General features: G+C 33.7%; 1 protein-coding gene and 1 long non-coding RNA gene across 4 annotated transcripts in view; one reads left to right on the plus strand and one right to left on the minus strand.

Moving 5' to 3' along the window:
• The first annotated feature begins 9,504 nt into the window (after nucleotides 1–9,504).
• On the plus strand, nucleotides 9,505–15,000 carry LOC148802285 (uncharacterized). The gene is made up of 3 exons (XR_016082813.1): nucleotides 9,505–9,731; nucleotides 12,568–13,314; nucleotides 13,736–15,000. It is a non-coding gene; the product is annotated as an uncharacterized LOC148802285 (long non-coding RNA).
• A 1,025-nt stretch (nucleotides 15,001–16,025) lies between these two features.
• The window catches only part of LOC104607728 (suppressor of mec-8 and unc-52 protein homolog 2-like), a 41,585-nt gene continuing 36,727 nt past the window's right edge, over nucleotides 16,026–20,883 (minus strand). Inside the window, exons 4-7 of one of the 3 annotated variants that reach the window (XR_016082046.1) lie at nucleotides 18,083–18,426; nucleotides 17,438–17,815; nucleotides 16,832–17,103; nucleotides 16,029–16,577 (exon numbers count right to left, since the gene is read on the minus strand). Coding sequence is in view for 1 of the 3 variants with exons in the window: in XM_088897089.1 (XP_088753215.1) it covers nucleotides 17,011–17,103; nucleotides 17,438–17,815; nucleotides 18,083–18,187 (576 nt within the window). In the remaining 2 variants the exon portion in view is untranslated. Of the gene's footprint in view, nucleotides 17,104–17,437; nucleotides 17,816–18,082; nucleotides 18,427–20,883 lie in introns of all 3 variants that reach the window. The other 2 variants (XR_016082045.1, XM_088897089.1) reach the window with 2 other exon arrangements.

Raw genomic sequence — 20,883 nt, forward strand, 5'->3', positions numbered from 1 at the left:
AATAAAATAGGATTAATGTAGAGTACATATAATTGGAAAAATGCTTTATTTTGACAAAGGAAGAATCGTATATCCATCATTGAGCATTCTATTAAGGAAAATCCAAAAAGTCCATACAAGCTACAAATGAAGAAATAAAGATCAATTTTGACAAAAAAGAGGGTCTGGAATCAATTTCTAGAAAGAAAAGGCCATTTTTTCTATATGATTCATAGCTTTAACCTTATTCAGTTTGAAAAAAAAGCATGGGTTTCTTTTGGAGTTCAGATCTTATTATCCACAAAATATGTTCCAATGCACTTCCAACATGATCTAACACTAATATCTCATACATGGTGGATCCCACTCTTATAAATTTACTAGCTTGTGATGCAGATGCTTCATTTATATACAAAACTGAAGACGGAGCTCTATGACAATTTTAGTTAAGCAATACCCATCTAAGTCCAATTCAAGTATTACTTTTTTTAGGTTATGTATAATTTATCCGATCACAATCTAGTTGCGCTTTAATGAGAGGCCAATTTCCTATGCTCTAGATAAATTGTATCTTAATTCTATTTCTATTAATTTTTATTGGTTTGTTATTATTTTTGTATTACTTTTAGCTAAAATTATAAAAAAAACCTTATCTTATAACAATTCTATAAACCACCTTTGTATTTTGACACTAACAAAGGCCTCTTCCATAGTCTTGAAAAATTTTCAGTAACAAAAACATTGAAGTTACCAAAATATCGTTATCATTGTTAAGGCATTATTGTACACCATTTAAAGTTTTAACTTTACCTTCCACTAATTTATTTTGCCAGACAACTTTAAAAGAGTAATCCCCCCTATTCTTCTTGGACAAAGTAAAGTTAAAATGCTTAAGTGAAGTAAAAGGAAGCAAATATTTTTAGTAAATTTACATGTGAATGAAGTTAGTTAAGGGTAAAATTGGTATTTTAGAAATAATGTATTACATCAACATTTTTTTTATTTGGAATGTTAATGAAATGAATGCATTTTCACCTTTTTCAAAACAATAGGGGAGGTTTTTGTTAAGGTCAGAACACAAGGGAGTTCCATAGGATTTTTAAAAGACCCAATGAGGTTTTTATATAAGTTTTCCTATTTTTAAATGGAAATTAAATTGATAATAAATTAATTAAACTATATTTAAAAATAATAATTTTTATGAATTTTTTTTATTCATTTATTAAAATTAATTAACTATATTAAGTTTTTATTTTTAAGTGAAACTTAAGTTGGGTTTAAATTAGTCAAATTAATTATAAAACTAATAGTTGTTAGATATTTTTGTATGTCTTATATTAATTTTTAATTTATATTATTCCTTTTTATTAACTAAATTATTATTTTTATATTAATAAAAAATATTTTTATCAATAACAATAATTAATAATTACTTTTATTTTATTTAAGTAACTTAATAAATTATTTTTACTATAGTTAATTAATTTTTATTATTTTCAAATGGAATATAAATGGATTATAATTTCTATGATGTTTTATACAATGTTTTCAACCTATCATTGATTTGGACTGTTAAACCATTCAAACTATCACTTGACCCTATTTCTAATTCTAGGTTTCCAAAAACCCACCCTGTTTGACCTTGATGGCTGAACAATTGACCCTTTTGACCCAGTCTTTGGGTCATAGGTTACAATCTACAATGTACTAAAAACTTTTGGAGGATTTAACTTTGTGCTCAGTTATCTGACTGGGTAAAGTAAATAATATTTATTTTGAAATGCAAAATTACTTAATTAGTTAACTTAAAAATTAAATATCTTTTAAATGGAAATAGGCTATTTAGTCGAGCTTTATTGGGTTCATGAGTTATTTGAGCTCGGCTTAGTCTAAACCGAGCTTCAAGTCAAGCTTGAACCCAATAATGCTTGGCTTTTGTGAGGCTTGTAAGACTACATACATACATCCATATAATAAATAATGTATAAATAAAAATAAAAAATAAAAGAAATTATTTATATATAATAATAATAATAAATTTTTATAATTCTTAATTTTTATATGTCAAATAAAAAATAATAAATAATTTTTATATGTATAACTTTAATTTTTATAAAACATTTGGCTCACATTCAAGCTCGAGCTTACAAGCTTTTGACTCAAGCTGAACACGAGCCCAAATCTCTAACTTGAATTGAACTCGAACCTCATACTTTATTGACAAGCCAAGATCAAATAGCTAGATATTCGTTTCAGCTCGGCTTGAATCCACCCCTAGTTGGAATGGATTTTGTTGGGAGCAGATGCCAACTCTTTCTTTGAGGGAATTGGTGCAGTTATTAAGATTTATTGATTTGTTTTTTTCTAGAGGGGGTCCCTGTTAATCATAATGATATTTTGGCATGTAGCTTTTTCATAGGTGTAATGTGGGCTGTGCTCCACTTTCGCAAACAGCTCAAACTATAGCAGGCCATGTTGTGTCGGCATGCACAAGGGAAGCCTAGCACGGCCCTGTTAATCATAATGATATTTTCTAGAGGGGGTCCCTGTTAATCATAATGATATTTTGGTATGTAGCTTTTTCATAGATGTAATGTGGGCTGTGCCCCACTTTCATAGGCCATGTTGTGTGGGCATGTTGTGTCGGGTCATGTCTACTTGGCCCAAAACCCCTCAAAAGGGAAGCCTAGCACGGCCCTCGACACAAGCACAAATGGGCCTGTGTCATGCCAGACCAGGCCAGACATTGGGCCAAGCCGTGGGTAGCCACGAGCCTCAAAACCTGAGCCTAACACAGCATGGAGATTTGGGCTGGGCCCAGAACGGCCCACTTGCTATAGTGACCAGGCCCGGCCTAAGTTGTGCTGGGTCATGCCAGCCCACGAACAACTCGACCCACTTTACAGATGTAAGGGTTTTTTGATAAATTCACATAAAGGTATTTTAAGAACTTACGTACAAGCATCTTTTATCATTTAGTGGGATTTGCAAAGGATTTTCTTTCATTTTCATTTGTGCTTAATGGAATAGGAGATGTCTGGCCCTATGGACTTCCAGAAAACCAAGGAAGTTGGTTCAATCCATTTCGAACAAACATAGAAAAGGTTGATTTGAATAACTTTTCCTGAAAAAAAAATAAAAAACAAAATATCAATATAATTAATGTGGGGGCCGGGTACAAGTGATGTAGACCAAAAGAAATGGCCAATCTCAAGGGTCCCCTACCTAGTAGAAGGCTTGGATGGACCATACCATCCCTGGATGCGGTGGAAATAGCAAATAGGTAGTAAGTGGCAATGTCTAATCTCTAATGCACATGGAGTGATAGAAACTTAAGATAGAAGAAAATATCTTATGAACTTTGAATAAAATGGTAGAAATTTTCTGTAGTTGAAAATTAGAAGCCAAATATACAGACTATAGAAACAACACAACTGAGTCGTCTGGGTTGCTGTAATCAACTGGATAGAAGACCTTTAGGAGTCATAAATCTACTGGGTCTAGATGCATTCTATGTAAGTTTGGTCAAAGTCCAAGCTACATTTGGAAGTGTTCAATCTGTCTCCTTTACAATGGTCTAATTTGTCCAAGGGGCCATTATATTACTTGGCTGGCAGGCATCAGAGGTTTGAGGACCAATATATTGGGCAAGTGCATTTCTTTCATAAATCTACTGTCTCATGTAGGTTGTGTTTCTTTCTATTTTTTATAAAAATTAAAAAGCTCTAGATCAAAATTATGATCATATATGTATATGTGAGTGCATTTCTGTCTGTTCAGGAGGCCAATGTGTTTATTTTACCAAAAATTAAAAAGATTAATATATCCATCAATAAGTGGTTGGACTGACTTCTCACAGTATCATCCCTCACACCTACCTCACAGCACTTGCAGCCAGAACATCCTTATATATTTTCATTCATGGAGATATATTCCCAATGCACGGCTGCAAATGCTGTGAGATGAGTGTGAGGAGAAAATCCAGATTTTTAATAAGCACTCATCTGATAAATTATTGAGGCCAGCTATATGATGTTTTGGTGGGGAAGGATTGAATATAGGTCTAACCTTTGGCAATTTACATTTTATTTACACAGGGTGGCTAATTTCAGACTTGAACCCTCATTCTCATGTTGTTGTTGGCCTTTATCCCTTTCTCTCATCTTCTGCAACCATCTTCGACAATTCAAATGCTACTTGGTTTTACATATTAACAAGGATATCGATCATATTCATGCTCGATTTTCTTTCTCAATCACCTCTATATATCTAATAAACTAGGCATGTCACAAATTTCCATAATATTGGGTCAATTAAACTTCTCCAGAAGGATGAGTAGCTGGGTATTCTCTGAGTTGCCCATTTATTCGTTCCTCTAATCCATCTCAATATTGCATCATTTATTTGAGCTTTCTAAATGATATTAACCACTGAACCTATCAAATGTAATTTAGAAACTGCAAAAAATGGCTTCATTTGGAAAATGCTATGGACTTTTATCCTCAAACTTTTCTACAAAAAGGAGAACGGAGAGGGGAGAGGTTATTTTTGCTCCTTCCATGGTTATATTATGTCTTACTATAATACAAAAATGAATATTCTCAATATGTTAAATCTTAATATCAACCAATCATGCTAAAGATGTTATATGGTCTAATTATTTTTTTATTGATTGATGTTTCACAAGATATACTTACCAGATTGGTTAAGGTCTTTTCATCAATGTTTTTAAAACTAAACCGAATATGGAATCACTTTGGCCATCAGTTCTTGGGTCAAACAGTTCGACCATCTGGTTCAAACAAACAACCCATTTTGATTTTTAAATTAAAAATGAAAAATGAAAAAAAAAAACCATTGTTTGTAGGTCGACGGTTTGGCCACCGAGGTCAGCGGATCACTGACCAATTCAACGGTTTTTAGCCCAAAAACGGTTTTAAGGTGAAACAAAAATTGATTGCCTGACTGGTTCCTAGGTCAACTGGTCTGACCATCTGGCCTGATCCGGTTTTCAAAACCATGTTTTTCACAACAATAAAGATGTCAAATATCTTACTTTATCACTGTTTCACATTCTTTGTTCTTGCACCATAGTATCTGCCTTATATTTAGTGCTCGAATTATTTTCAATTAAGTTGATAAACAACTTGATTATATATTCATCCATGGACTGCTTGTGGAGGAAGCAAAACTTGTTTTCCTTCATTTTTCATGCAATCAAATACAGTCTTAGGGACAGTAGAATTGAATTGCTTATTAGTTCATTTTTTTTAGTAGATAAAATGGTCATATAACAGAATATTTGTGACAAATTAGTCAACCCAACAAGCCGTTCAATATCTAAGGAGCTTGCACCTATACGTAATTGCTTATTCACTAAAAGATAAACTGATAAGAAATTCAGTTTAGAGAATTCAGCCATATCAAACGGCCCCTTAAACATCTTACATTAAACCGAGTTTGATGATGGATAATTTTGAACTTTACCAAGTGAAGATGTTAATGAGAGTAACAGTTGGTATGGCATTCATTTCTTAACTCTCTATAGTTATTTGGAGTAAACCATAGTATTCTAGTAAAGTCACAAGCAATTATAAAAGGGAGCTCCACTGCCCCAGTTTGGTCTGTTTTCAGAATGCTAGAATGCCTTCATTATTTTGCTTCTGATCCCACTATTATATAAGAGTTTCATCCCTCTTTTGTGGTGTCTCAGACTTCTAACCCTTGCAATGTAATCTGTATCCTTTCTGGGTCTCCCTTTCCTCTTGTTCTCAACTCTACCTATTCAAGTTCTAGTGTCAAACTCAGCCAAACAACCCATTTGACTAATTTTTTAAAAGGGAATACTTAATCAATTGACACAAGATGTTCTACTTGCAAATTATGGGGACTCATGGACCATGGTGTCAAATATCATAGATTATTTACAGTGAAAACTTGAAAATAATGGTTGAAGATCATAGACGTACGGTTCTTCATGACAGGCAATCACCCTTCATACTGCTTATGGTAAGAGATGTCGACCCAAGATGTTTATGGCACAACCTCCCAGAGGCCAGAGCTAACTGGAAGAAATAACTTAAAATGGGCCAGCCCATTAGTTCATACCATGTTTTTATTTGGCTAGTCTAAATCCTACTTAATTAGGGTTTAGTGTTATTGCAAATGAAGAGTGGATGAGGTGGTTCCAAGCATTTGCATCTTCCTCTTGGTGGTCCTGTGACAGCAATTTTAGTCATTTGGTAATCTATATATATATATATGAAATGTCTTCCTGAAAAAACCCTCTATTCTATTTTTCTGTTTTTTTTTTAATTTTTTAATCCATATAATTATTTCACAACCAATCTTTAGGAAGCCTGGGAACGTTTGGACTTCCAAACCCCCTCCCACCCACGTCTGCCATTAAATCTTATCTTATAGGAAGCCTAGGAACTTTGGACTTCCAAACTTTTCTACAAAAACCGTTGGACTCTCATGCATGTTTTCTCTTTTCTTTCTTTTTTTCAGTCTTACTTTATTCAAGTATCAGATTCGAATTCACTCGAGCAGACGTGATTTAGCTTCTCAGAGATTCTCTAATTTGCTTGCTTAGACTAGGTATGTATTTTTTTTTTTTTGCATTATTGGGTGAATTATTAAGTGTTTTTCGACTATCAAAAATAAAATCGACTCATTAAAAAGTAGAGAAAACAGCAAGAAGAAGCAATAAAAAATGAAAAAAAGTTAACCGGGTCGTCGTAGAACCCGTTCCAACGGTTGGGCGAAGAAGACAATGAAAACGGGTTTTTCGAGATCCGTTTTCGATAGAATATCGGGTACGTCCGAATCCGAACCGTTTTAGGACGGTTCGCACCAATCGTCCATTGCACGGTTAATTACAATAATTAATGTTGATTAACATTAACAATAATTGACGTCATTAAATTTAATGTTGATTACGTGGATTGGTTGTGAGATAATTAACGACCAAACGTTAATAAATACCGTATTAACGTCAAGAATTTTAATGTTGATTACGTGATTGGTTGTGAGATAATTAACGTCCAAACGTTAATAAATACTGTAATTAACTGTAATTACAGTATTATTTATTGGTTGGCGTTAATAATTACAGTATTATTTTAATTACAACACTTTTCATAATTACAGTATTTTTCTACATTTTAATAATTAACATTATTTAAAAAATACAGTATTTCTTAATTAACAGTATTAATTACAATATTAAATTAATTAACAGTAATTTTAATAATTATAGTATTTTATTAATTACATTATTTATTTTAAAACAATGTATTTATTAAATAACAGTATTTTCAAAAAAACAACCAAAAACTATGTAATTAACAGTATTTAATTTACACTATTTAATAAATACATTATTTTTAAAAAATAATATATTTTTAAAAGTAATTAACAGTAATCAATTAGGTTGATTAACATTAACAATAATTAATTACTGTTAATATTAACAGTATTTACAATTAGAGTAATTTAATAATTACAATATTTTTTGTAATTACAGTATTTTTCAGAATTTTTAATAAAATACATTTAATGACATTTAAATAATTACAATGTTTTAATAAATACGGTATTTATTAATTACAACTTTTAATATTACTGTATTTACTAAAATAATGTATTTATTAATTAACAGTAATTTAATAAAAATATATTTATTAAATAACAGTATTTTCAAAAAAAGAAAATTAACAGTAATTATTTTTATAATTAACAGTATTCTAAAAAATACTATATCTATTAATTAACAGTATTTAAATTACACTATTTAATTATAATAATAAGTGATTATCACAAAATTAACCGTAATTATTTTGTATAATTAACAAAAATCAGCATATGGTACTTTAATAATTAACATTAATTCTAATAAACAATAATTATTTTCAAAAAATTACATTTATTTACATATAAATAATTACAATATTAATAAATACATTATTTTTTTTACACTATTTAATAAATAGATTATTTAAAAAAAATGATATATTTTTAATTAAAAGTACTTAACACTAATTATTATAGTTAACCGTAATTATAAGTTAAGCTATAACTTATAATTACCAGAAAATTGCATTTATTTAATCAACATTGATTATTAATTAACAATAGTATAATTCACAGTATTAAACAATAATTATAATCTAAGCTATAAATAGCATAAAATTACACATAATTATCACTAAGGAATATGTTCAAATGTTTCTAGTGGGCTTTAATGACGAAGAGTAGATCAATACATCATCAATATATACTATTATGAATTGAGTATAGGGTGTGAATATTTCATTCATAATCCTTTGAAATTCAGATTTCTTCTATTATAATCTGCCAATAACCTGATTTTAGGTCAAATTTTGAGAATATTTCTACGTCATATAATCGGTTTATTAGATCATACTTATTAGGAATAAGGTATCTAATCCATCTCAAAGCTTTGTTGAGAGGTTTGTAATTTATAATGAGTCTCGATACTCCTCTCTCTATTTCTACTGCGTTTTCTACATAGAAAGCATGGCAGCTCCAAGGGGATTTACTTGGTCTAATTAGACCTTTTTCTAGTAAATCTCGGATTTCTTTCTTACATATTTCCAATAATCTATTATTCATTTGGATTGGTTTGGCTTTTGTAGGAATCTTTGATTCTCTAAAATCCTCTTCATATGGTAGTTCTACCATATGCTTCTTCCTATGCCAGAAGGCGTTAGGTGTTTCAGCACAAATTTCTTGTGTTATCTTTGTTTGAAAATTTTCAATTTCTAATTGCATCTTAGGCTCTTTCAGTTGCTTAATTAGTTGTCTTTCTTTTATTTCAGATTGTAATTCTGCTATAAGCTTTACTTTACCTTTTGCATTTTTTTCAGAGTATTGATAGTTAAAGTTTTTTGGCAAAACTTATAAGTTACCGAAATTTCTCCTATTGTTGTTGTGATTCCCGAAGGATCAATTTGGCAAGGGAGGATGGATAACAAGAATGGGGTTCCCAAAATGACTTCTTGTCTTAGGTCTTTTATTATAAGGAAAGTGGACTTTAGACAAATTCCTTGGTTGCAGATGTGGGCTATAAGGATCTTATATTTTTTCTCAAGTTTTCTTCCATCCGTTGCATTAACTTGTTGGGTCGTTTTCTCAAAATATCTAGAAGGCACAATTCCTTCTTTAATACAATTAATGTCCACACCTGAGTTTATTAAGACTATCACTGAGAGATTGAAAATCTTTAATTCTAATGGTAATCATAGAATACCATTTTTGGTATTTAACTTCTTCTATAGAGTATATGAACTCTTCATCGTTTCCGACAAACTCAACGGAAACCTGTTCTGATGATTTCTCCAGAATTTTTCGGCTTCCAATTGGTCAACCCTTAATTTGAGGGTTTTTAGCTCTCTTTTTAGTAGATTGACTTCTTCCCATAAATCCTGTATGGTAGGAGGTCGGGAAGTCTCTAATTGAGACCTTCTAATCAATTCTCTATAAGAAATTATATTCTTTTAATCCAATAGCTGTCCTGGTTTCTCCTTGTTGGCCTTTTCAGTTCTATCTTGTAGAGCTATTAGCAAATATTTTTTTTCTTTCATTCCTCATTAGGAATTTCATTAAGTATCTCTAAAAGATATTCTTCCTCCAAGGTTAATACGTTAAGTTCTCCTGACTCTTCTCCAAAAGTATCTGTTTCACTTTTGCAGGTGCATATGTCATTAACACAGCATTCTTCTGAAGAGGTAGAAGATTCTCTTGTTGAGGCCTCTGGCTCACCTTCTTCTTCTTCCAGCTCATTAAGTTTCTTAGTGGTGGTTTTATTTTTAAAGCATTTATTAGCATAGTGGCCTATTTTTCCACATTTAAAACAAGTTGGGGTTGTTGGTTTTCTGATTTTAGAAAACCTTTTAGGGTTCTTATGGGGCTTCTTTTCCCTTTTGTAGAAGTTTATTTTCTTTTTCTTTTGAACCATCCGCGAAGCGGGAGGTTTAGGAACCATTCCAAATTGGTAGCAAAAATCTCCTAATTCTCTTTTAGAATTAAATTTTTCTTTTTTAACTTGTCTCTTTAGTTTCATGTCATTACATACTTCCAATCCTATTTGATTCACTATTTGGATTAAGTAGCCGTAAGAGTAATTGGAGTTCAGGATTCTACCACCTCTTATTTGCCTAAGGTAATTTCTAACATTTTCCGCAAATACTGGCGGGAGACCCGAAATAAATTGTTCTTTCTAGAAATCTTGTTTAGAATTTGTTAATCTATGTACTTTGGATAGAAATACATTTTTGTACCATCTAAAATCAGATAGGGTTTTACATCTAAGGTTTATCAATTGTTCTCATATTCTTTCCCACATATTTGATGAATTTCCTATGAACTGACTTAGGATGTTTAGGATTAAGGTCATAACTACATCGGATACTAGGGATCCTTGAATGAGGATTCTTTTTCCATCTTCATCTCTTTTTACTGCATTAAGGATGTAGTCTTTTTCTCTTTCTGTAAGATAATTATTCCACCAACATTTTAATTGTCTTATGAAGGATTTAGTGATAACAGTGGCTATCACCTTTTCATCATTACTAGCCAATTTGTTGGCACAAGCATACATGGTCATGTGTGCTATTATGTCATGAATCTGATATTCAGATTTCCCATTTAGGTTCCATTCATAGAAGGTATTCCAATTATACCCGACTTGAGATTTCATTGGCTCTTCGAATAGAAGATCCACTAGGGTGTGCCTAGAGTAATAAGGCTTTTTACTCTGATAGGAAGGTTTATTTATCTCCAAATTTTGGATGGATTTGTTTCCTGCCATGGATTCATTATTTGAATCTTCTCCCAAGAGATTTTTTGATCTAGACTCTCTTGCCTTTACTAGATTTAGAAGTTTCTCCCTTTTCCCAGATTGAGGGGGATATTAATCTTGCCGATAATTCTTGATAACTTATTTTTGATAGATCTATTGGGTTTGTTTTAATTTTCATATTTTCAGGAAAACTTGGCATAATCGCCATTGGTCTTTCCTTTTTGATTATTGCTCTGGATTTAGAGACTTCTAGTGAGCTTAATAAAGATTCTATTCTGTTAGTTTGTTTTCCTAAGACATTTAAGCATATGTTCGTGTAATTGTTCTGTTCTATTATTTGAGAACAATGTTCTGGCTCAATTTTCTCATATTCTTTTATTATTGTTGAATTTTTTATGGGGCTAGCTATTAGATTGTCCTTCCCTATTTTTAGTGCTTCTAAGGGTGGATGTATAGATTCCACAATCTTTCTAGTTGCTGCTATCTTCCAAGCTTTAAACAACTTTTCTGTAACACATAATTCTAACTCCTTAGTGGGAGGTTGTAGGAACTGGTTTTGTTTCACAAACCAATCCTAAAGGGGATATTCTCCTTAACTTCCATCATGTCATCGTACCATGCTTCTTTGATACGATCTCTTTCTTCCTTGGTAAATTTCTTGAAAAACCACATTTTCTTTAAAGGTTGTGAGTTAAAATCTAACCTAATAAGGTCTTTATCTATTTGGAACTCATCTTCTGTTTCTATCACATTAATCTCAAAGTCTGCCTCTGTAGGCTCATAAGACTTTATCGATGGGTTTTCTCTTCGGACTGTATAATAGTCCGATGGTGAACTATTGGTTATGGGTGTCTCATAAGTGGCATAAATAATTCCTGGGGGAGGTCGTGTCAGGTCTACCGATCTCCTAGAACTAGTGTCCATTAAATCGACGTCTCTTCTAGACCTTATATCCATTGATTCGGCATACGAAGGTCATGAGGAGGTCGAAGCTCTTCTAAACCTAAGTTCTATAGACCCATCTTGTTCATTAATTATAGAAGCTAGTTTAGTGGATTCGATAGGACTCGGGGGCTCTACTTTAGCAAGTGACCAACTTTCCGGCATCTTCATTTCATTCCAAGTAATCTGCCTAGGAATCGTAACATTATTCCTAGCGTTGGTCAAGAAGAGGGCAGTCATTTCCCTACTTCCTGTGATCCTAGTATTATGACAGATAGTATTCATGGTCTTAAAGTAGACCCTATATACCAATGCTATATTTTTGGATCCTGGTTTCATATCGAAACCTTGGGTCTGAATCCTAAGGGTTAAGGCTTCATGGATACCCGGATCTGTTAGTGATACAAAAAAATTTGGACGAGCATTGAAATAAATTGGCCCTTGATGGAGGCTTCCTTCTATTACTCCTAATAAGGAGTCACTGGATCTATTATGTCTTGAATCGGTCAGACAAACTAGAGCTACTATCTATAGACCTGTTCTGGTCAATGGTTTAATGGTGACTTGTATTAAGCCAAAATGTATAAAATTACAGTTACTTCTTTTCTTATAAGTTTCTATTATCTTCTTATCTACTAGGGAGAAGCTTTCTGCTTCGTTTCCTAGGGCAATTGTTCTTTCTATAGTTCTAATATTCTAATATGTTTTTAAACTGAATATTCCTTTTTTATATATCTCAGATGGTGCAATCTTTGGGATGGTCCAGTTGTGCAAGGATTTTTCTATATTATCATAATTTACTGCTTCCATATTTTTTATAGATATGGACTTGGCTAAGGACGTGGCTAAGGACGTGCTGCAAGGACGTGCTGCTATTACACTCACCAAAGTCTTCCAAGGTACTAGAGGAGGACCGAAATAACTTCTTCATCTTATCCTTTTACTTCACCAAATGCGGTCAGTCAACTTTCACGGCCTTCACTCTCTTCGGCCTACAACGCGACTACGACCTTGGCTCAAGGGTTCTAGCCATGGTAAAATCGATAGGTGTCTAAGTTGTCTAACTGGGGTTTTAGTCCAATGATATCTCCGAAGAAGCTATAATCTTTGGGTTCTAGCCAAAGGTTCTAGGATGTCTACTAGTCACCAGAGATCTAAATAAGGTAGAGGCAGGATCAAGCGTGTGGTCGATAAGGAAGATGAGAAGATAAATGGTTTAGGATATGAAGTTAGGGATCTGCCATGTCAACATGTCTCTCCTTTCTCTCCCACCCTTTTCCTAATTTCTCAGAATTTTGAATTTTCTATTTTCTTAATCTACATAATATCACTTAAACCAATAAAATGAGTTTGCAGTGAGATGTTTTGCAGGAGGCGTGTGGGCTTCCAATGCATCTCCTACCACAGGCTTTTATTTCAAGGATATTCCAAACTCTTCTCTATCTTCCAATGCATCTCACTCAAAGTTATAAAGCCACCTCAGACATTAAAAATCTGAGATTGGTGAACACAGAAGAATAAAGCCACATCCTCCAGTTTTTTATTGTTCTTCAACGAACACATATTAGGTATATTTTAGATTATGTTTTCTATTTTTCTGGAGTGTTAAATCCTATTTTTTGAAAGTAAACTCTGTATCGTTCTTTAGTTTTTTATCATTCTGTATTGTGTTCACAGAAAGTAAACTCTGTGACAACTTTGGAGATAATCATATTTCAATAGTTTCAAGTACGTTGGAAATAAAGTTTTGATGAGTTTTATAGATTGGTAATGAGAATGTTGGAGATAAGTTTTAGGTTAGTAATTTTTTCTTTGTTTTCTGTTTTTCATCTTATAGTAAATTGGAGAGATAAGTTTTATTCTTCTTTGTTTTTCGTTTTTCTTTTGAAATGCATCGTTTTTTCATTTTAGGGTGGTTTTTCTTTGTCTTTCGTTTTTCTTCTTCCTTGGATTTTGAAATGCGACTTCGGTAACTCTTCTCCATTTCAGGTTGGTTTTCAGGCGCACTTTCCACCAAGAAACTCTTCATTCAAGTTGGTTCTGGCCTTTGAAAGCTTAATGTAAAATACATTAGTGATATCTATTATGTTATAAATAGCAGAAAATTACAAGCTATAAATGATTTAATTAGAAGTATTTACAATTGCATTATTATTCTTAATTTTTAATAATTGACATTATTTTAAAAAATACAGTATTAATTAATTAACATTATTAATTATAGTATTTAATTAAAAGTATTTATAAATGCATTATTTCACTTTTTTTACCAAATCTTGTGCATTGCATGGATCCCCGCTAGTTTATTATTAAAATCCAATCAGTTCTTTTATTTCGTGTTTTTTATTCCTACAAATGGGCTTGAAATTTGAAATTGCTCTCTAGAAGGGCCCTCAATTAAAAAATAAAGGGTTTCTTGTAGATAAGGGCAACTTTTTGCCCTTAATATCAATAAAAAATAACATTTTTATATAATAACTAAAATATGATAGTTTTTTCTTTTTTGAAAAAATATCAAGAAAGGACACTCTTATTCTCCTCTGCCTCTATATTCATGTGAATACAAATCTTCAGTGCTTCTGCGGCAATCTCCGACGCTTCCACCCACATCCACCAGGCGCTCCACCCCATAGCCCTCCAAAATTGCCTTCATGAACGGCATGAATACCCCCAACATGGCCTTGTACACTAGCTCGTTCATCTCCGACTTGTCTCCGTAGTACAAATACGTCGGCTCACCTTTCGCCTTCATGAACGGCTCCTCTTTTGGGTCCACCATCACCTCGTGCAAGATGGGCCACACCTTCGTTAGGGAGTACTTGCACTCCGAGTAGCCATTGGTGATGTGCTTGAGAAGACGTCGTAGCTAATGAGCATTCGGACCGGTTGGGAGGACACGTGCTAGGATCTCGAAGGTGGAGAGAGGGATCCTGGAACCACCTTGCCAGATGGTGTTGGGGACCTTGAGGCGGATGATGGCATTGAGGGACATTAGGATGCTGATCATGTTGGCGAGCTCCAGTATGGCCAGCCTAGCATTATTTCGGGTCTTTGTTGTCTCATCCACCATGGCCATAGAGCTCTACTTCTGAGTTCTCACTTCTCAGAGACGACTGTCCACTGCTCTTCCGGTCATAGTTGTCGCTGGCGACTTTAAACTACCACGAATACAGAGGGAGAGGAGGAAGACGAGCAAGTGTCCTTTTTTGATATTATTGCTAAAAAGCTATCCTATTTTAATTATTATATAAAAATAATATTTTTTATTGATATTAAAGACAAAAAGTTGCCCTTATATGAAACCAAAAAATAAATCCTTTTCTTTACAGGAAATCCAAAAACAAAGGCAAGCGTTTTTTTTTTTTGTATCAAGTGGTAAAGCATTTAAAGCCTGTTTATTATTTTTGGCATTTAACACATTTATTTTTTAAAACCAAATTGATTGCCACATCAGCAAAAATATTGAAAAACAAAACCATACACATTAGTGAACAACCCCTAAATATTCCATTGAAAAGTGTGGAAAGTGTAGGATGGAAAGGACGTGACATCCCCACCCTACCCAAAAAAATATGTTCTGCAACAAGTGTATATAGATTCTTCTGTTAATAGGATTTGATATACGCTCCCTACTCACACCCCCAGGGCACAAAATTTTCAAAAAGAAAAGAAAAACATTAATATAACACCGTCAATCTAACTAAGTGCCTTAGTTTCAGAAAATGCAAGGTGATTATCTCCAAATTTTATCAAAAACTGTTTTTTTTTTATCGAATATTTAGTGAACAACCCCTAAATATTCCATTGAAAAGTGTGGAGAGTGTAGGATGGAAAGGACGTGACATCCCCACCCTACCCAAAAAAAAAATGTTCTGCAACAAGTGTATATATTCTTCTGTTAATAGGATTTGATATACGCTCCCTACTCACACCCCCAGGGCACAAAATTTTCAAAAAGAAAAGAAAAACATTAATATAACACCATCAATCTAACTAAGTGCCTTAGTTTCAAAAAATGCAAGGTGATTATCTCCAAATTTTAAGTTTCAAAAACTGTTTTTTTTTACCCGCCCCCCCCCGCCCCCCATCTTCATAAAATCCTATGGAAGGAAAGTTCTCAAAAACAGAACCATGAAAGAATATTGGCTGAAAAATTATAATGTTTTTTGAGACACCTACATTACTGAAATGGGAAAGCACTATTCATTCATCAAAAGACAAATCAAAACATTGTTACATTTCATCTATGGCGAAGATGATGAACTGAGAAATCACTTTCATGAAACTCCTTGAATGCTGAAGATCTCCACGTCCATCAAAGAACCATATTAAAGATTATAGAACTTCAAAAAGCCATTACTGAACATAGAAACGTAATTTGTTGGATTAAATGTTAAGATACTATTCACCCATTCAATGAAATAATTTGAAAACATAATGGGAATTACCATTCACCCATTCATCCAAAATAACCAACACCCTATGCCCTTATCTTGGACGGTTACAACTTACAAGTTTTCTACTATTTGGTTGCTATCTTTTCTTCCTTTTTATTCGGTCAACCATATAAAAGCTGATGAGTTAAAAGGAATGCTACATGATTTCCTTCTAACATTGATCATCTCGTATCTGCCTTGCACACAACAGGTACCCCATAGTAAATTGTTGCTTAGTTACTTGCCTGCTAACAAAGCCATCTTCAGTCGTGAAGGCTGCAGGAGACAACTCTCATTTAAACCATTATGAATTCTTGCATCTCAGCACATTACAAACTCTCCATAAGCCAGGGAGAAAATAGCCAAACAGAAATATCATATTTCCTGAGAGAAATCTGCAAAATCAAACTTTGTGAGGGTTGAATTCTAGAATTCTCAATAATTGCACCAGACAAAAGTTGGTTTATTCACAAAAGAATTGGGTTCCACTCAGCAAAACACTGGAAAGTTACAGATGATTCGTATAGGAAGCTTCTTACTGGATAGCACATGATTATCATACTTACCGTTCTCCATCTTGTGCAATCAAGTAGCACATATGAATATCTTCGATAAAACATTACAAAAGCTCAGCCAACGTGATCCTGACCTCATATCTGAAGCTTCTTCCCAGGTTGCACATCATTGTACTGCTCGCCATCATCATGGATCTCACCCTTCTCCATTTTCTTCCTTGCAAGGATCTTGTTAATCTTGTGCAGCTCATTGGTGGTTTTGGTCCTTGTTTTGCTTCCGTGTCTTCCTACCATCTTGCATGTTCACACCAAACTAGAATGCTGCTTTAGGCAATGCTTCCTTCTGCTCATTGTATGCTGCCCATTCCTCTGTCTCAAAATCCCACCAATGAAGACAACCCTTCACCTGTTCAAAAGTTTAACTCAAGAAATATTCAGCCATGGTTTTCATAAATTCCCCTAATTATAAGCATCAAAGCATATCCACTGTGAAGAGATATTTCAAGATTATTTCAAGGATAGAGAAGAAAGAAATAGTGTTACGCTTCAATAAAATCATTGAACCAACTATGAAATTAGAAATGCTACTCTATCAAATTTCCTTTAGTGCACATAATATATCTTGAAGGAGTCCATGCATGCAATTCAAAGCAGAATGAAAATAGCATTATTTGGACAAAAGAATCAAACATGCTCTTTGTATCTTCAAACAATATTATGCTAGAAGGATATGTCTTTACCCAGTTGCCCATATCCATTTTTGACAAGTCATCTTCATCACTGTCGACAACTTCACGGTTGTACTTTTGATACCCAGTGTAGCATTCAGAGTAAATCTCAGATATGAAATTTGGATCTTTCTCCTGAGCATCCTTCTCTCTTAATTGCTCAAGCTTCTGATCATCTCTCTTGCAAACAGACCCAAGGCTGCAATCCTCTTCTTGAGTCATGAAACGTGGATCTTGAGGAATATTCAACCTTGCCTGAACATCATAGATTGGCAAGTTTTGCTGAAGATATTGTTCAGAATAAGCTAATTGTTCAGTGTGCTGATAGTCCTGGCACTCTACTGGGTATCCACCTGCAATTACTTGTGCCTGAACAGCATCATATCCATTCTGCAAACAAATATGTTAAAATGAATAAAATCAAATAATTCACTCAAGGTGTACTTTGGCCAAATAATAATGACCTAAACCCAACCATCCCACAAGGGTTAGGAAATTTAATATTCAAAAATCAACCCCCCTCCCCCACCCCCACCCCAAAAAAAAAGGAAGGAAAAAGAAACATCACAAAACAAGCCTTGGTTTCCAAAAATTTGGAACAAGGAAACCAAGTCCTTGACAATAATGATTATTAAATAAACAGAATAACGAACTCACCGTTTGTTGCCAATCTTGTGTGGGTTTGGAAAGTGGGACTGGGCCATAACCAGGTTCACTGAAATATGATGACATCCTTCCCCTATTCCTAGGAGACTCTTCCATATCTTCTGAAATGGACTCTGGCTCATGCCTTTACTAGGAACAGCATAGTCACTGCCATCCCCCCACAAATATGTCATCCGCTTCAGCTCTGGCAACAATAGGAACTTGTTTCTCTCTTCAATCAGGATGGTTTTTGCGTGGTGGTGGTGCTGGTATGGTTTCACTTTCACCTTGATTCTTTGGCTTTCCACCATCATGCTGCAGCTTATCATATTCATTGCCAACAACAGAAATTTTTCCTGGAACAGAAAAAATATATATTACATAGGAAAAGACAACAGCCGAAGTAGCTTCCGTGTTTAGATAATCATCAATAGAGGAAGAAATATATCATTGGAAGCCCCACCAGACCACCATGGAAGGTAGTGTCTTGGTACTATACCCACTGAACAACATACTGAATAGGACATATAGACAAAATCATAGGTCAAACCAAAGCACTTTTCATGAATGATCCCACTCCCATTTTAAAATTGGACAATATTATACATTATTCCACTTTCAGACTTTGAAACGTTTGACCAACAAGAATAAACTTCAAGACATTTGAAAGGAGCATATCCCTGGACCAACCAGTTAGAGGGACATCATTTCCAACATGGCTTCGCAGGACCCCAACATTAACTTTTCTTCAAATATTCTTTTCTATCTTTTCTTTTCCTTTCTTGAGAAAGTAAAATATTCTTTTCATGGAGATAACAAATGGGATAATTGAAAAAAGTAGTGAAATAATTTCCATTTCAAAATTGGAAGTGTTCAGTGTTTTAGAAGTGGAAGGCACAAGGCAAGGTGTGCATCTTTTTGAAGGTGTAAAGTTTTCAAAAACTGTACAAAAATGCAAAAAAATAAAATAAAATAATATTAATTAAAAATGCATACTTAAACTTAAAACTGAATGTTTTAAAAAGCCTACTATTTCAACATATGAAACATATTCAAGCACTCAAAAATGCAAGTATATGAAACTTTCAATCTATTTATTTCTTTCCTAATGTATTTTCACTTAAACCTCTTAGATTAATAGAGAAAATAAGAAAAAGACGTAAGAAATACTTCGAAAACCATTTGAATAAAAATTTTCAAAAACATATTTTTCAAAGTAGAAGTAAATAATGGCATTTGGATACAAGATGTTGTAGATGTGTGAATGCCACACAGAATATGCATATGCCACCATGTGTCATATACATGTCATTAAATACCTTCAAATGCCCCATAGCATCCATAATGCTGCCATGTGGCATCTATATATGCTACCACATGGCACAAGCATGTCATTAATTACATACAAGTGCCACATGACATCCATATATGCCACCACATGGCATACACTTGTCATTGACTTATGCTTAAATGACTTATGGCATACATTTGTTACTATGTTCAAATGCCATGTGGTATCCATGTATGCTACCATGTGGGACATACATCATTGACTACATTCAAATGCCATGTGGCATCCATATATGGTGCCACATGGCATCCAAAATGCCATCACATGGAACACACATCATTGAATATGTTCAAATGTCACGTTATCACAAGTGACCACTTCACTGTGCCTTCAAGTGCCATCACCGTGCTCACGACACACCATCAAAGTGCCATCAAGTGTGTCTTGGGTGGGGCTACACATGTATTTTGTAAAGGGAGAATACTAATGGCATTACTGTAATTACTAGTATGATTTTTCAACATTTTGATGTATCCTTTTGTCAAAGCACCAAAAGCTTAAGCTACTCTTTGAGGGGAGGTAGGTAGTTAAGTAGTGCCAATACCGTGTAAAGGTTAAGCATGAGGTCCTCTTTGACACAAACTTGTGTGCTTGTGTTCACCATCATTTAATGCAATACAAAGTGTCTTTCGACTAATTCGTCTGCCATCTTGTTGCCTTTCTTGTGTTGTTGCTTGTCGCTTAGGCTTACTCAACGCATTTGAGTGCCGTACGGGGCCCCAACGACTATCACCATGGTAGTTGGTATCAGAGCAGGAGCTCCTCCACAGATTGGACCCTGTCAATCAACCCACATTCAGCACAAACAATGAAGAGCAACCGCAACATCACTGATGACAGACTTCATGGGCTATCTCACGCCCATGACACTAACAAGTAGGGGTAACGGTATTCGAAAATCCAATTTTGAATTCGATATTCGACATAATCAAATCGAATTCAGATAATTCGAATATCTAATCGATCGAATTCGGATATCCTATTCATACCAAATAATTAATCGGATTCAAATTCGGATATGACCTGATTTGATTCGATAAATATCCGAATTTCGACCAATTATTTAATTTTTATATATAATGTATAAAATATTTATATAATTTATATATAATAATTAAGTTATATAAATAATTTATATATTTATATACTTTATATCAATAAAATATTTATTTTATATATTTATTAATTATCTAAAATAACTAATTAATCGAATTCGAATCGAATATTCGAATATTTAATCGGATTCAAATTCGGATATTAATTTTCAATATCCGTCGGATATCGAATCAAATTCGGATATTGCCTGATCCGATTCGAATTCGATCCATTTACACCCCTACTAACAAGGCACCAATCGACGATCCATCAAAAAATCAAGTCCCAAAGGGCCGCACAACCAAAACAACCAAGCGGGACAAATCCGTTGATCAATTGGCGAGCATTGACATGCGCATCTTGCGTT

This window comes from Nelumbo nucifera, chromosome 2, assembly GCF_055504915.1.
Source record: "Nelumbo nucifera cultivar China Antique chromosome 2, China Antique-T2T, whole genome shotgun sequence".
Lineage (NCBI taxonomy): Eukaryota > Viridiplantae > Streptophyta > Magnoliopsida > Proteales > Nelumbonaceae > Nelumbo > Nelumbo nucifera.